The sequence below is a fragment of the Macrotis lagotis genome, chromosome 3 (assembly GCF_037893015.1).
Source record: "Macrotis lagotis isolate mMagLag1 chromosome 3, bilby.v1.9.chrom.fasta, whole genome shotgun sequence".
NCBI classification, from domain to species: Eukaryota; Metazoa; Chordata; class Mammalia; order Peramelemorphia; family Peramelidae; genus Macrotis; species Macrotis lagotis.
The window spans coordinates 227,332,386-227,350,530 of record NC_133660.1 but is presented as its reverse complement, the minus strand read 5'-3'; the positions used below and the strand labels follow the sequence as shown (position 1 = coordinate 227,350,530).

The following is an 18,145-nucleotide window of genomic DNA, read 5'->3' as shown; positions in this document are numbered from 1 at the left end:
AAGGTGGTTGTTGTTCACCTGAGTCCGATTCTTTGTGCCTCATTTGGGGTTTTCAAGGCAAAGATATTTCTTTCTCCAGTTCATTTTATAGATAAGGAAACTGAGGCAAACAAGGTCAAGTGACTTGACCAGGGTTATATAGTAGCAAGTTCTGAGATTAGATTTGAACTCAGATCTTCCTGAGTCCAGGCCCAGTTCTGATAAGGAGTCTTATACGAAATTTGATTCTGCTACTACATCCCTAACATCTGATAACAGAACCTTTTGTGTACCCCTATACTTCCATAGGGGAGTATGCTGAACTGCTCATCATAAAGCTGATAAGCAAGAAAATTCCATTTTTAACACAGATGATTCAGATACATATCTGTTTGAAGGCTGAAAATTGGACAATATATCAGGAGGTAATCCAAGAGTAAAAAAACTGAGTCAGTGTAGTGTGGTACAATGGAAAGTGGTTGAATTTGCCATCATGGTTCCTGAATTAATATCCTGGCTCTACTAATTATTACCTGTGTGACTTTGGGCAAATTACCTAACTTCTCTGGTCCTGCTCAGTTTCCTCAAATGTAAGATGAAAGGTTTGATTCAGACAATCTCTTTGTAAGTCTGTAATCCTTAAAGAGGAAATAATGAGATGTGCCTAGATCTGCCACTCATTTGGTATGTTATCTCAGACAATTTCCTCATATTAAAATGAAAGGGTTGAACAAGATAGCACCTAAGGTCCCTTCCAGCTCTAAAATACCACATTTCGTTATTCCTGAGTATAGTCACTATCACTATTGAAATAATGAAAAAGTAAGAGTTTGAAAACAAAAAACAAGTTGAAACAAAAAAATGAGGAAGTTTCCATCTTCTCCAACAGACTATAAACTCCTTGAGAGTAGGGACTACTTTTTTGTCTTGGTTCTAAGTGTAACATCTATCTAAATCATGACAGAAGCTGCAGGGCCCATCATATGTAGAGACTTAAAAAGATCACAACCAAGTCATCCTTACCCTTTTAAACTGAATCCCCAGAACTGATGCCTTTTTTTTCCTGTACTCACCATCAATAAGCTCTTCCATAGGGGTTTGGCTGTGCCACAGTGAGTCTGTTGACTCTAGGACATCTCCCTTTGAGATCTCAGTGACTTGCAGTTTTCGGAGGTTCACCATGTCTGTGTCTTGCAACTCTCCCTCTAGCTGTTTAACAATCTCTTTTCCAGGCTGGCAAGTCAGAATTGTCATCTGGAGAGAAAGACAGAAATCATCAGGGGCTGACTGTTCCCTCTACTCTGCCTCACACATTTCTGAATAACTTGGGAGGAGGGAGTTGGCTAGAAATGGGGTTACTAGGAGAGGGATGAAGTTAAAATATCGACTCAGGTTTTCATACTATAGACGTAGACTATAGAAGAGACCCAACACTAGCAATCAGATCGAACTCACCCTAAAAGGTGAATGGACTTAACCACAATGTCCATTCACAGAGCTGGGGAGATGTGGGGTAGGGAGGGGGAGGGGAAGGAAATTTCCATCAGGTTCTGTCTGTCTGGGTACAAAGAAAGATAGTTCTTCCATCTGAGGCAGGGTGAGTGCTTTTATTTCATCCTAGATGCTTTCAGGTTCTCTTCTCTCCTAGACTGACTGGAAATTCTTATTATCAGAAATATTAACCTCTACTATTTTAGTCTTGCGAACAGTTGAGATGGGGAGTCAAAAGTCTTCTTTGACAGACATGAAGAACAGAGTGCTGAGGGAAGAGTTCTGAATCCTTTTATAGTGCATTTTTCTCTGTATACTGTTGCTCCAGCTGATTAATCCCATTCAAGGCTATTACCTACTATCTCGTTGTTATACAGCTTGTGTTTTTTATACTTGGAATGACTAAGAGCTTGTGTGGTCATGGACAAGTTTTCTGTGTCTGTTTTCTCATCTGTAAAATGGGCAAAATACTAGAGTAGCTATCCTACGGAGTTGTTGTACATCTCCAATAAAATACAAAGATTGCTAGTAAGCTTAAAGCCCTACATTATTCTGGGTGGCTTCAGCAAGGAACAGATCTGAGGACCAGATAGATAAATGGGTGTCCTCAATGATCAGCTGAGACCTCACAGGGAAGAAACAGTTTGACAGGAAAGAGTACTAGATTATAAACCAACAGATTTGGGTTTGGATTTGAGCTTTGCTACTTGCTACCTCCATGACCTTTGATGGTTTACTATACCTCTCTGAGTCTTAGTTTCTCTGTTTATAAAATGAGAAGGTAAGACCAAATGATTGTAAGGTCCCTTTATAGCTCTAAATCCTATGATCTTATGATTAACTGGATTGTATACAGTGGACAGTAATGAGGATGGTGATGGGACTCCAAGGTATCCATTCAATTTTTAGTCTGCCTTTCCAGTCTTAACACTTTACTCCCCTCCATATACTCTCTGATCCAGCACATTATCCTCTCTCCTGTCATTCACTGCACAGGACATTCTATCTCCCAGCTGTGGGCAATTTCCCTGACTCTCCCTCCTCAGCTCTGCCTCCTGGCTTCCATAGCTTCCTTCAAGTCCCAGCTTAAAAAAAAACCTCATCTTCAACTGGAAGGCTTTTTGAATTCCCCCATCATTCTCCTTCTGTTGATTATTTCCAATTATCCTATAGGTATTCTGTTTTTATACAATAATTTGCATGCTATTTTTCCCAATAGACTATAAACTCTTTGTATTCTATAGATATCTTATTTAAACAAAGTTATTTACATGCTATCTTCCCCAACAAACTACAAATTCCTTTGTATTCTATAGGTATCTTGTTTTTACACAGTTATATTTGCAAATTATCTTCCACAACAGACTATAAACTCCTTGAGAGTAAGGATCATTATTTTTTGTAACCCTAGAATGCGGAGCACATGGTAGGTGTTTAATAATTGCTTGCTGATGTGACTTTACTAATTGAAAGAATGGGGTATGGTTAATGGAGGAAGAGAATTCCAAATAGCTGGATGGCTATCAAAGGAAGAAAAATAAGCCTTGCTTTGCTTGGCAGAACTAATAACAATGAGGGAAAATTGAAAAGAGGTAGAATTTGGGTCAACGGGCAAAAACATACTAGAATCAAAACTATATAAAAGTGGGGAATGTGTAGAAGTGTTTTGGAAAGAGCTGAAAGATGTTGATGATTGGGGAGGGTGGCTGGAGTGGATGGCCTCTGAGGTCCTGCCCTGAAAGTTTAAAGCACTTAACAAAGTACATTCCCCTTAATTATCCTTTGATTTTTTTTTTAAAGGTTTTTGCAAGGCAAATGGGGCCAAGTGGCCTGTCCAAGGCCACACAGCCTGGCAATCACTAAGTGTCTGAGGCCCACCGGAACTCAGGCACTCCTGACCCCAGGGCCAGCGCTCCATCCACTGTGCAACCCAGCCGTCCCAATTATCCTTTGATGTTAATGGGGCAATACTCTAATAGCTGAGGAAAGTGAACCCCAGAAAGGTAATGTTTTTCCCACTGTCCCTCAGTTAGTATGTGTTTGCCCCAGCATGCAAACCTAGATCTACAGATCTTCAGTAAAGATCTCCTTCCACTAACCATTACTCATTTTTTTTTAAGGTTTTTGCAAGGCAAATGGGGTTAAGTGGCTTGCCCAAGGCCACACAGCAAGGTAATTATTAAGTATCTGAGACTGGATTTGAACCCAGGTACTCCTGACTCCAGGGCTGGTGCTTTATCCACTTTGACACCTAGCTGCCCCCATTACTCATTTTTTAAAAAATTGCTGACATATTTTGTTTTGACCCAGAAGACATTGCCCAACAACTAGCAAAACAAGACCCTAACAAAGTACTCTAAAAGGAGTTTGTTAGTTGGCTGTTAATAAGATGGTGTTTTATCCTTTCATTTGGCAGGATGATGCAATGTTGACTGCTGTGGGACTTTTATGCACACTGTTCTGCAACTTTTCTTGCTGCTTATCTGAGAAAAAAGAACTGCTTAAATCTTATGGTTACTGCCACAAATACCATCAAATAAATTATTTCTACTTAAGTTTTGAGTAGAAATTTAAAAGAATTTGTGAGTGTGTATGTGTATGTGTGTGCATATGTGTATATATGGGTATATATATGTGCATATGTAGGTGTACCCAATCCTTGAATTGTGTCCTGTCAAATGATGTTTGTCCTTTGTTTTCAAAGAAGACCATGACATCAGGATGGTGATGCTATGTCATACACATGAACTGGATTTGAGTGAGGAGGTGCTGTGCTAAGTCACCAACCTCACTTTCAACTTGAGTCATTTGGGTCCAAATAGATCTAAATATACCAAATATACTAAAAATATTTAGTAATAACTAGCTGATGTGCCCTCCCAGTGAGGTGTCTGGGAATAAAATTCCTTCCTTCCTTCCTTCCTTCCTTCCTTTTTTGGGGGGGGAATGTAATGGGTAGTGAGTAGGAGTAAAAGTTCAGATGGTTATAAGGATGACCCAGCTCAATTTGAGCCCAGGAATCCAATGGCTCTTCTACTCCTCCAATATCTTTCTCTCAGCCCTTCCAACCTAAATGTATACACCCTTGACCTGTACATGATACAGTTACCTTGATATTCATTCAAACCTTATTTGAATAGTTTTATTCTGTTGTTTGTATGTCCAGCATATGCACATCACTGTAACTATGTGTCTCAAGACTCCTTGAGATGGTGTCCATAACATTCGACACATACTTTTGGATGATAATAAAGAAGGAGGAAATCAATCTGCTTTTTCTTTTAATTTCCTGGAAAAAGTTATTTCTTGAATACCTCTATCACAAAGTCAGACCCAGATCCTAGAGAGTGTGTGTGTGTATGTTGGCTCCTTTCAATGTTGAACTGATCCTGCAGGTCATGTTGTTGGCACCAATGCCAAGATAAGACCATGAGTATTAACAAATCCCCAAGGGCATCAGGACAGATACACTAATCTGATGGCCACCCCAGTAGAGATCTGCCCAGGAACATGACTGCAGTTTTAGATCAACTCTGTAGGTTTTTGTATGCAGTTTAATTCTAATGCAATTTATATTTTCCAAGTGACCATTAAGTAACTAGCCCTCTGGAAGACTATGCTAAGGGAGTTTTGAAGGAAGGAAATAACAGTATCTGCCTTTAGACAGCTTACAGCTTAGACAGGGAAATGAGATTCATATAGGTGATCATTGAGAGAATAAGACATGAAGTATGACATTTGGTGTTCCTATGTAAATTGACTATAAAACCTGGCAGGGAAAGATGGTGCTTCTAGGTGGAGAGCCCTGGAAGTCAGCATCCCTTACCTCGACTGAAGGGCTGCTTGGAGTGGTGCTTGCCATCACATGTCTACTGTACTGTTTGAACTGCTGGAGCCCATCCTGTACTGCCAGATTCAGAGAGGATCTCTGGGATTGGCAAATCCCTTCTCTTGGCACCAAGCGCAACTCAGAGATGCAGGCCTGCAGCCGAACAAAGTTCCCTTTCACCTGCTGAAGAGTGGGAATAAAAGTTATTATAAACCATGATTTACCTGATAAGTAAAAGCAGCACTTTTTGAAATAGGGACAAAATGTCTAATCTTAATTTTCACCATGACTGACCCATAAACCTGGTCAGGATGGGATCACCCACTACTGTAGACAAACAATTAGCAGGGTCTCATAGGTCTTGGTTATCAAGAATGCATGCACTCCCTAGTCCTCTCTATCGATAACTCAGAGCAGCTGAGATATGGTGGCTGAGCATCAGCCCAGAGATCTGGCTGACTTGCAGGGTTATCCTGTCAAAGTGTTTTTCTTTGTTTCTTCTCGGGTCAAACACTGACTCTCTCTGCTTACCTTCCCTTAGATGTTTCCCCTAGAAAAAGGAGATTGTATTCACTTCCAATTCTAACAATGAGGCTGTTTATTTGTGTTCATAGCATTCTGTGATATTCACAATCATCAAGACAGGAATTCTACAGTCACAAAGTTCTCTTTCCCCTTATCCAAAACCTGGTCTAGGAAAGGGATATATGTCATTTACATGAGTATGAATTTAACTGGGTGCCTTTACCCTCAAAGGTGGCATAATTCATATTCATATAGAACATTTAGATTTATAAAATGTTTGCCTATCATCCCAAGAGGTAAAGAGTATACATACCGGCCCATTTTATAGAAACCTAAGAACAAGCTTACTGTCATTTGGCTGGTAAGTGCTAAACACAGAATCTGAACTTTATTTTTTTTTGGTTTTGTTCTAAGGGAATAAGATGTTAGAATCAAAATCTTATTTTTAATCCAAATTAGTAATTAGGTGTTTAAATTTAAAGAAGTTACAAAAAATTTCACTACACACTATGTTGATATTCTTATCCTAAAAATAAGCATTCACTGTGGAAAGGAAAAGTTCCATTAGAAAAATTCCAAGTATTAGCAACAGATGGGGAGGGAGGAAGAGTTATTTGGGAAGCTGGTCATCACCATCCTGGGCTCTAAAATAAAATCATATAAGCAGTTGCCTAGTCCATCTATGTAACCACCTGCATTTGATGAATACAGAAAAAAAAAACATTGCTTTGCACATAGTTTGTGCTTAATAAATGGTTGTTGAATGAATAACAGTATGACAGTTTTTGCAACAAATAGTATGCAGTCTTCTTAGAGAGACTTGGCAAACAGACAAATTATGGCAAATATGCAAATTATGGGATAAGTAATGATGATGTAATGGAAAAAACATCAGACTTTGAGACAAAGGTCCAAGATTAATTTTGGATTCTACTCCTTGCCATGAAGCAATGGACAAGTCTTTATCCCTCTGGGGCTTTTTTTCCTCCCTGTAAACTGAGGGAGTTGAACTAGATGACCTTTCAGACTCTTCCAGATTTAAAGCACTGTGCTCAGTTATTAATACTTTACTTTTAAGGATTGGTAATTTCACTGGTCAGATAATCCCCTCCAACAACACAAGCTGAAAATCCTCCACAATTTTGGAGATGGTCATCGAGAGTTGCTACAGCTGAAAAAATTATCACTCAGTGGTCAACTTAAAGACAAACTCTCTGCACACTTAATTTAGTTTTTAGATAATAGGCTATGAACAAGGCCTTTCTAGCTTAGGAGCAACAGGAAACACCTGTGCTCTGAATTAAGAACACAATTTATACCATAACCATAACATTGTAAAAATGAACATTTTGAAAGACTTTAAGAATTCTGTCAATGCAATGGCCAACTGTAATTTTATCAGACAGTTGATTCCATTAGCCTCCTGATAGAGGTAAAGAACTAAAGGTTTTCAGAGGTAGCCAATGTGGGAATTTCTTTCAATTTACCATGCATCTTTGTAAAAGGGCTTTTTTTTTTCAGTGAGGTGAAGGAGGAGGGAGAGAAGGTAGGGAAAGGAAGTAAATATTTGTTAATTGAAAGATAAAATAAAATTTAACTAACAAAATTTATGCTCTGATGGCTTGGACTTTAAATACCCAGTCATTGCCACCCCATGATGAGGCATCAGAGTAGGAACCTACTAAACTTCAAACTTGCCCTTCTCAATCCTCCTTTTTCCATTGTTGACACTATTGTCTTCCTAGTAACCAGGTTTAGAATCTTGATGTTTTCTTTTACTATTCTATCCCCTTAATTTTCAACATTTAGTTATTTTTCAAGTCAATTCTGTCAATCCCACCTGCCCAGAATCTACTGTGTTTGTCTCATCTCCAAACACAGAACTTCCATTTTACTTTACTGCCTTCTTCCTTGGACTCCTTTAAAAATCTACAGACTGGTTTTCCTGCTTCCAGTGTCACACCTCTCTAATCTTTTCTTCACATAATGAGCTCCCAAGGTAATTCCTCTATAGGAAGAGAGGTAGATATTTGTATAATATACAGAGAAATGATTACAGAGTTAGGGAGGACTGGCTTCAAGTCTTGCCTCCAACCACTTTAGCTATGTGACCCTGGTCATATCACTTAAGTTCTCAGAGTCTGAAGCAATCTCCAAGATTACAAGTGCAAGGCATTTGATGATTTGTAGTGAAAAAAGTAAGTGTTTTATATCTATGAAACCACAGATCTATTAAAAACTATCAATGACTTCCTATTACTAGCAGGGAAAAATGCAAACTTCTTTGTCTAGTATTTAAAATCCTTAACAATTCTGCTTCAACCTACCTTTGTCTAATCATACTCTACTTCATCTTATAGTTATCTGTGTACAAGGACTGGAGAGAAGAGAGTGGAATCTTTCTTTCCTTGCTGACAAATTTTGCCTTGATATAGAAAACAAACCTCACCAAAGCTCACTACTTAGCAACTCTTGACTCTTGTGTTTGTATCTCAACATTTCTATGCAACTTTGGTCATTTTATCAGAGCTGTTTGGAAGTCCTTTATTTCATTTAAGATTCCTTTTCCCCTGGAGGATATACTTAGTTGTATTAAGTAGTAGTCTTGGTTGTAAGTCTCTATCCTTTTACCTTCTGGAATATCAAAGTTCAAGCTCTGTTCCTTTTTAGTATGTGATCTTGACCTTAGCTTTTCTGCTTAAAATTCTTTCTTTCTAATTGCTTGAAGAATTTTTATTTTGACCTGGAAGTTCTGGACTTTTTTTTTTTTTTAGGTTTTTGCAAGGCAAATGGGGTTAAGTGGCTTGCCCAAGGCCACACAGCTAGGTAATTATTAAGTGTCTGAGATAGGATTTGAACCCAGGTACTCCTGACTCCAGGGCTGGTGCTTTATCCACTACACCACCTAGCAGCCCTGGATTTTCTTTATAACATTTCTAGCAGTTTTCAGTTTGAGATGTCTTTCATAACATAATCAATGGATTCTTTTCTATTTCTAGTTTTCCCTTTGGTTTTAAGAAATCTGGGTAGTTTTATGGTTCTTGAAATATGATTACTATTAAATTGAAAAGTTTTCTCACAAATAAAACCAATGCAACCAAGATCAAAAGGAATGCAGTAAGGTGGGAAACAATTTTTACAACTAGTGCTTCTGAAAAGATCTCATTTCTAAAATATATAGAGAACTATGTCAAATTTATAAGAATATAAGTCATTCCCCAATTGATAAATGGTCAAAAGATATGAAAAGATATGAAAAGGCAATTGTCAGATGAAGAAATTAAAGCTATCTATAACCACATGAAAAAATGTTCTAATCATTAGAAAAATGTAAACTAAAACAACTCTGAGGTACCACCTCACATCTAGCAGATGGTCATATTAGATATGACTAAAAAGGAAAATGATCAATGTTGGAGTTGGGAAAATTGGGATACTAATACATTATTAGTGGAGCTGTTAACTGATCCAACCTTTTTGAAGAGAAATTTGGAATTATGCCCAAAGGACAATAAAACTATGCATAACCTTTGATTCAACAATACCACTACTAGATCTAAAGAGATTATGAAAAGGGGTGAAAAATCCACATTTACAAAAATATTTATAGCATCTCTTTTCAAAGAGGCAAAGAATTGAAAATTGAAGGGATGCCCATCAATTGGGGAATGGCTGAACAAATTGTGGTGTGTGTGTGTGTGTGTGTGTGTGTGTGTGTGTGTGTGTGTGTGATGGAACACTATTGTTCTATAAGAAAACATGAGGGATAGGAACTTCAGAATATTATGGAAAGACTTGTATGAACTGATGCTAAGTGAAGTGAGCAGGATAGGAACTTCAGAATATTATGGAAAGACTTGTATGAACTGATGCTAAGTGAAGTGAGCAGAACCAGAACAACATTATACACACTAGCAGCAACATGGGGTGATAATCAACTATAATGGACTTGATAATTTCTGCAGTATAATAATCAAAAACAATACTAAAAGATTTGTGATGGAGAATACCATCCATACCCAGGGAAGGAACTATGGAGTTTAAATATAGACTAAAGTTTACTAACTTCAATTTTTAAAAAAAGCTGCCTTATGAATTATGTCTTTTTTTCTCTCTCTAAATTTTTTCTCTTCTATTTGGATGTGATTCTTCTTTCACAGCATGAATAAAATTGATCTATGCTTAGCATGGTTTTATAAGTGGAGTCTTTATTATATTGCTTCTGTCAGGGGGAGAAGGGAGAAAATGTAAAAAATTGATTGTTGAAACTACATATAGTTGGAAAAATAAACAAATATTTTAAAAAATAAATTATTACTAAGCTCTTTGGGGGGGTTTCAAGTATCTTTCAGGTAGACTATCTTTCCTTAATATTTCTCAATTTTTTCTATAAGACACATTACATTTTCTTCTCTTTTTTCAGCATTTTGACTTGTTTTTAATATTTCTTGTCTAATGGAGTCATTAACTTCTGACCCTTAATAATTTTCATGGAATTTGTTTCTTAGGTAAAATTCTGTATCTTTTGTTCCAACCTGTTAATTTTCTTTCCAATTTTTTCTACCATAGTTCTTGTTTCTTTTGCATTTTTTCTCTCTAGCATTCTCATTTGATTTTTAAAATAACTTTTAATTAAAAAAACACTAACTCATCTCTTTCAGGAATTCTAGTTGAACTTGTGCCCAAGATGTGTTTTACTTTGAGGTTTTCTTTGTTGATGTTTTGGAATCATTCTTTTCTCCTAGGTTTGTGTCTTGAATGTCCCTGTCATCATAATACCTTTTTTATACTGGGATTCTTTTTTGTTTGCTCCTTCTTTCAACCTGTTTCCCAACTTTGAACCTGATGCTGGGGCCAGGCTCTGTGTCCTTTTTGGAGGGACGATCTGGTCATACTACTGCTTCCTTGAAGGTATTGAGTGTTTATGCTATTCCAGGATCTCAAAGGCAGCTCAGGCTGGGGACCTAAAAACTTACAGTGCTCCCCAAATAGTCTACTTAAGGACAAAGTATGATTGGTGATATCCTTGTCTAAAGTCTGCAAGTTCCTGATCTGGGCTTGGGTCTAAACAACACACCTGTGGGCTTTTCTCTAAAAAGATTACTGTTGGAATTAGTGTCAGCCAGCTGAAAAGCTCTGCTGGTTCAAAGTAAACAACTGCACAGCTGTCTTTTGGTCTGAGTTTCCTGCCCTGGTTAAGCAGTTGCAGGCTTCTGAGTGGACTGGAAATTGGTCTTCAAGTCCCACAGAGCTATTGCTTATTCTAAGCTTGCTCTCTGCTCAGAACCTAGGATAGGGCTCCCTTCAGTTAGATCGTCACCCCTAGGCACAGGTCCCCTTCTCAGTCCACCCTGGATATGTGACCTGGAGCTCAGTAGTGAGCAGTGGAGCTATCAAGTGGTAGTTTCAGGGCCCTTATAGAGCTCTGGAGCCTCTTCTTGCCCTGGTGCACAGCCTTATCCCTCAGCATTGAAAGGCTCTTTGCAGCTAGACCACAGATGATATCATCTCCTTAATGCTCATTTAGACTGAAAACTGTGACTTTTTCTTTGAATTCTCAAAAAAGACTCAGCATGGTAGTTTTTCTAGATCTTGATGGAGGACTTGTGGGGCTGTATTTTTTCTTCTTATTCTTCCATTTTGGCACTACCTCTTACCACAGCTCACAAAAGAGCCCAACCACTGGCTCCTCCCAAACATTTAAAAGAAAGACAACATAAACGTGATTACTACTTATATGAGACCTTTTGTAATTTTCAACTGTTAAAATGAAAAGTTTTTTTTAAAAGAGGTTGTTCATTATATCTAATCTAGACATTTTTACTCTTTATAGCTGTCAATTCCTCAATTTCCATTCACTCTCCAAATCTACTTTCCTTAAGTTTTTGCCTTCAATCAGTCTTCAAATGAACAGTTTGGTGGTGAGGATGATGATAAACTCCAGAAAGCCCCATATTGCTGGTTTTTAGGCATTGGAGAAGGCAGTAAGTCAAGAAGAGACCAATTGCTACTTCCTCTTTAATTCCCAGAAACTTCTGCAGAAATTCATATTTGGGGATATGAACCAAATGTGCCTGAAGACATCCCAGTTTGATTTTCTCTGGGAAAAACAAATATTTAACTGGTAGAAGTGAGTGAGGATTAGGAGAATTTCTAAATCCATTTGATGATCTCAGTGAATCCAATGAGCTTTCACTCATGAAAAAACAATCTTTGTCTGGGGTCAGGAGAGAACGTCTTCTTAGAAAACCTATCTATTTCTGTCATATTTCTGCAGGAATTCTATCAATGTACTGGCTGCTACTTTCTCTTGAAGCAGGAAAATCCATTCTCAAGATCACTCTTCTTGGCTTGCATGGGCAAGTCATATAATCCTTATGTAGTTTTGTCCCAGAGCAATCATTACCAGATCCTGAAGGGGCAAGGAGGAACTATTCAAGTTACCCCAGTCACTCCTGCATATAGAACACAAGTCTGCTCTGGTCTCCAGTTCTCCCTTTTAGGCTAGTTGTTCTCATGAATTAAGCCTTATTAGGTTGATTGGGGAGATCATCAAAGTGTGGACGGCTCTTGAGAGAAGAGTGTCTTTTTGGATCTCAGCCAGCCAACCATTTTGGGGAAAAAAAAACCAAGTTCCTCAAGTCTAATCAGGATCCCATTCTCTATCTTCTCAACAGGATGTTAATTGGTATGCCTAAATATAATGAAACTATTAGAATCTCTTTCCTGCTCTTCTTACTTCTACTTCGAGTCTTCGTATAGATAACAATCCAGATCCTATGACCTTATCAAACTGATCACTAAACTCCCCTAATCAACCCTCTTTTCACAGGTGTTATTATTCCCATCTTACTAACGAAAAAAATGAGGCTATATTGGAAGTGAGATTAGAAATGAGACTATTCAGACTATTCAGATTGCCCAGGGCTCTCTCCACTGCACCACAAAAAATTAAAACTATGGTTGGAAAGTCCAGTATATACTGGTCGAATGGTATATCTGTCATCTGAGAACCAATTTAACTAAATTCAAAGAGGTTCATGATTTCAGGGTGATTAAATTTTCAATCCAAGAAAGATTATCAACTAAATCATAAAAGAGCTGTGATATGCATCAGTGGAGGGATTTAGGAAAGCTCTTCCTGATCAGTTCCTGGAAATGATTAATCATTTTCCACTGTAGCAGGCTCCTAAGACAGAAGAGAAGTGAATATTTTCAGAGGCTAATGATATTGATTTATTAGTCATTCACACCAATGAAATGATGAATCCTTCAAGAACTAAAGTTTTACAATGTGCTCCTCTTAACTCTCTGAGTTAGGGAATGTAAGTACTGATTGTACTTCAAAGAGGGTTAAAATGGTCCAGGGCCCCATAGGTAGCATCAGAACCAAGATGTGAATCCAGGCTCTAACTTGTTGCTTTTTCCATCTAAAGTGTTGCCTTTTAGGTGGAGTGAGAGTACTATTGAATTTGCCTTTCTTTTTGGGACAAGGGCATTCTTCAGACAAGACATGGGGTTTATGCTGTCAGAAATGATGGCCTATTCCACACCAGAGGGCAGCTCTTCCCAGTAAATCCTCAATCCTCCTGATCCAAAAATGACAAACAAGCTTGCTCTGTGAGAAGGCCCCAGGGGAGAAGAAAAGCAAATACTTTCTGAGGCTAAGGGTATTCATTTGTTAAAACTGGCCTAGTTTTAGCTGTGGGCAGAAGGACTCCATGAATGGACACATTTGTGTAAAAAATGAGACAGTGGCTGCATAGTACTGAAGCCAGTGGTTGAGCAGAGACATGTGGGTTTTATTGGTATAGGTGCAACCAAATGAGTCACCTGGCTTCTTCTGTAATGGTTTTGTTGACATCTAACTGAATTTTTTCATTTTTTTTTTTAATAATCCAGTTTAAGTGAAAAATGAACTCTCTAGGAATTCAAATCCTTTTCCAGAAAGGCACTATCATTTCTTGACACTGACACCTCCCACCCCAAATCCCACCCAACAGTACATTCCATTCGTGATACAAGAGAACAATTGTATTGAGACTCAAGAATTTAACATTCATGAAGCCAGGAAACCACAGAAAATAGAGACATAAAAGGAGATTTCTGAAACACCCTCAAATACCAGACTATTAGCCACATGAAAAGAATATGTAGCTTGTAAAAGCAGAATGTGCCAACAGTTAGTGTAACTTGGAGGCAACAGTTACAATCCTTTTTTTTAACCATCAGTGGGAAGAGAATCCTTTCTTCTTTTGACCCCTCCCTTCTCTCTGGCAAATTACTCCTGTACCTGAGCAGGTCAATCCCTCTTTTACAATTTGCATATTGTCATGAAGCACAGTTAGTTTTTATTTAATAGTTGACTCAATAAATATATATTAACTGATCAATCTAGGAACTGGGCCTCCCTGACTAACCTTGTTTGGGATGAGGGAAACAATGTGACCAATTAGATTTGATCATTTTGTCACACCTGGGGGCTAGATAGATTGTGGCCACTTGGCACCAGTCTGATACCTTGGGACCTGGATTCTGGTGTATCCAGATTAGGGGACACATTTTATTCTAGGCCTTTGGTGGGACTTCACAGAAAAGCCCAACACAGGGCAGTGTTCTAGGGATGGATACCTGAAGAGCCTGAGTTTTTCACTCTGATTCTTCCACCAAAGCCCATCAGAGGCACATCAGAAAAGGATAATAGCACAGTGCTATGTTTCTAGAGCACTTGTAGCAATAGGTTCCAAAACATATATATTTGTTCTTCATAGTACAGGTCTTCACTTACATCCTCTTTTATTGCCAAGCTGTAGTGTGGAGGTTCCTGGGCTCCCAAAGGCTTTGCCAAAAGTGGCAAGTTCTAACATAATGGCAAGATGAGGCCTGATTGTCATTTAAGGAATAGCCAGGTCCTGCAAGGGTCATTATTAGAAGGCTGCTATTTTTTGGTCACAAAAATTTATATTCTATCCAGGGAATTTATATTCTATCCAGAGGAGGTATTTGTTGTTTAGTCATTTCAATTGTGTCAGACTCTTCATGATAACATTTGAGGATTTTTTGATAGATACTGGAGTGGTTTGACATTTCCTTTGCCATTTCATTCTACAGATGAAGAAACTGAGGCAAGCAGGGTTAAGTGACTTGTTCAGGGTCACCCAGCTAGTAAGAGGGTCACCCAGCTAGTAAGTATCTGAAGCCAGATCTGAACTTAGGAAGATGAATGAGGTTTCCTGACTCCAGGCCCATTGCACAATCCACTGTGCCCCCTGGCTGCCTTAAAAGGAGGGGTATGTTAATATTTTTTATTAATAATTCATGTAGAACCTATCATATAGGACTAATGAAAAACATAAAATGATACAGGTAAAGCATACATATATACATCATACCTGTAAAGTACTTGATAAACCTAAAAGGGCTTTGCATCAGCTATTATTATTATTATTGTTATTATTATTATTTTGTTCTCAAGTTTGGTGGATTTCGGGTATAAATGGGTCAGAGACAGGTTGCAATGAGGTTTTTATGTTTAATGATCTCCAGATTATTACATAAATGGATAGAATTACTTATTTTTAAAATCAAATAGACTATTGGGATCTTAGTTCATTATCTTCAAGCTTTCTGAACACATCTCTGGAACAGCTCCAAGAGCAAGGAAGACAGGGGTGATATGTATATAAAGTATATACATCTTTATGTACTTTATACTCTTCCCACTCAGTTTTTATCTCTTCTTCAAAGTTTCTATATTTTAAAAGTTTTTCATTCCATGTAGCTTGAAGATCATAAGTATTCTGTTTGGCAGCAGTTACAAAAACATTATTCTTAAATTTTAATGGATAAATACTATTCTCAGGAGATTACGAGAAATACTTTTCCCTGTCCAACAGTTTATTTGCAGCATTCTCAAGAATATTCTGAGGTCTATATTTATAGTACAGGAATTTTTCATTTGTCATTTTATGAAAAAGAGTGAGCTTCTAATGCATAAATATGGTCATTAGGTCATATCTTATTAATTATTTTATAAGGACTGAATTTTTGAAAGCTGCAGTAACATGTTTTAATAGTTTTTATCTTTATTTTCTCAATTAACAAACATTTAAAAAATTAATCTGTCCCTCCTATCCTTCCCACCTTTAGTAAAACAAAACAAAACAAAAAACAAATACTAAAATAAAGTCTACAACACTGACACACAGTCTGGCAAAACATTCTCATTGAAAATGTATAAATAATAAGAGCTAGCATTTATAAAGTACTTCACCAGTATTGTCCTTACAATAACCTTAGGAAGCCAATACTATTATTATTATTCCCATTTTGTAGATGAGGAATCAGAGACAGACAGACATTAAGTGATTTGCCCAGGATCACACTGTTAGTAAGTGTCTAGGCAGGACATGAACTCAGGTCTTACTCACTGGAGGTCTTGTAATCTAACTATTGTGCCATCTGTCAGGAGGTGAGTGCTATGTTTCATCTTCATTCTTTTGGCTTCCTGATTTATCATTACATCATCAGAGTTAAAGTCATTCAAAATTTCTTTGCTTTTCAATGTTGTCATCTTATAAATTATTCTACTCTTTGTTCTCAGTTCCCTCTGCCTCAGTTTGTAGAATTATACTCACTTTCCTCTGAAAATGCCTATTTCATAATTTCTTATGGTACAATAACATTCCATTTCATCCATACATCACAATTTGTTTAGCAATCCCCCAAAAGAAGATCACTCCCTTAAGTTTCTAATTTTTGCTTATCACTGAAAAAGCATGCGCAGAATATATTGCAGTTTCTTTTCCCTCACATAAACTCCACTGATCAATAAATCTGGGCTCCCCAAGGATAACATTCTTGCAATTTCTAGTGGTAATACCTTGATCTTGAATAACTACGACAGTCTTCATTGTTTCTATCCACATTTCCCCTTTTCTGACACTTCTTTAACAATTTATTTTGGGGGAATTCAGAGGAGTGTTGCTTGTGAAGGAACCCTGGATTCCCCTCTTGGATCTCACCATTTCAAACACTCCATTCAGAAGTAAACCAATTATATTTGGCAAATACAATGTTCTGTACCTATTGTCAGCTTTTACTATTGCTCTATGAAGTAGCATCCATTCCAGAAGCACTTCTCTTAAGTTTTTTGTTTGTTTTTAGCTTTTTTTTTTTTTTTTTAAAACAAGGCAATGGGATTAAGTGACTTGTTCAAAGTCACACAGCTAGGTAATTATTAAGTGTCTGAAGCTGGATCTGAACTCAGGTCCTCCTGATTCCGGGTCAGTACTCTATCCACTGTGTCACCTAGCTGCCCTTCTCTTAAGTTTTTAACCTGTAATATGATCTAAGATCAAATATCATTTTTATTACTACTACTACTACTACTACTACTACTACTACTACTACTACTACTACTACCACTACTGCCACCACCACCACCACCACCTCTATTGTTATTGAAGGGAAAGTTGTTAAATTGGAAGAACTCTTATTAACTAGGTGATTAATTATAGATCTGGGTTGTAAGGGTAAAGTTCCTGGGCTTGATATTATTAATAGCACAATGCTATATTTTTAGGGAATACCTGTGTTGGTCATTCTCTATACTAGTTTACATGTTATGTGAAAATTTAGCACCTTGTTTATGCCTTAATTAGCAAGTTCATAATCAGAGGGTAACTTAAAATTATCTCAGCTGTGGGTCATGCATGAGAGATTTCTTGTTGGATAAAAGCCTTTAAGGTGACATTTTTGTGGAATGAATATCCTGCCCTAGACACTTATTAGCAGTGTGACTCTGGGAAAGTCACTTAACATCTGTTTGCCTCAGTTTCCTCATCTGAAAAATCAACAAAAAACCACAGTGGGATGCTGAACTCTCTGGACATTTTAGCAAATTGTATGATCATGAAGATATGGTTTACCATAGATTGTCACTTTCAAAACTATGCCTATTTCCTGCTCAGATGCATTTGTGCATACATCAGGCTCAAAAAGATTTTTTCTACAGGGAAATTAGGTCTAAGGGTTACCAATTATCGGTATGATTTGTTTCCTTTTTTGTTAACAATGATATCTATGACTTTCCAAGTGTTTGGTACCTTTCCCACTTTCTTTGAGAATAGATCCAATTGTGCCACCAGAGCATATCTCCTCCATGTGTTGCTAGTCTGTCTAGCTAATAATCTTCATTTTCTACTCTTTCATGAAACACAGGGAAGACTATAATACTGGAGTCCAACTATTGTGGCTCCACATTGACAATGAAGTAATTGGTTACAACAACCCCATCTCATCTGTTCTTTATCCTCTGAG

General features: G+C 37.5%; 1 protein-coding gene across 1 annotated transcript in view; it reads right to left on the bottom strand.

Moving 5' to 3' along the window:
• Positions 1–18,145, bottom strand: part of M1AP (meiosis 1 associated protein) — a 113,040-nt gene that overhangs the window by 78,597 nt on the left and 16,298 nt on the right. Inside the window, exons 3-4 of the mRNA XM_074230000.1 lie at positions 5,297–5,482; positions 1,053–1,233 (exon numbers count right to left, since the gene is read on the bottom strand). Of these exons, the coding sequence (XP_074086101.1) occupies positions 1,053–1,233; positions 5,297–5,482 (367 nt within the window). The remainder of the gene's footprint in view (positions 1–1,052; positions 1,234–5,296; positions 5,483–18,145) is intronic.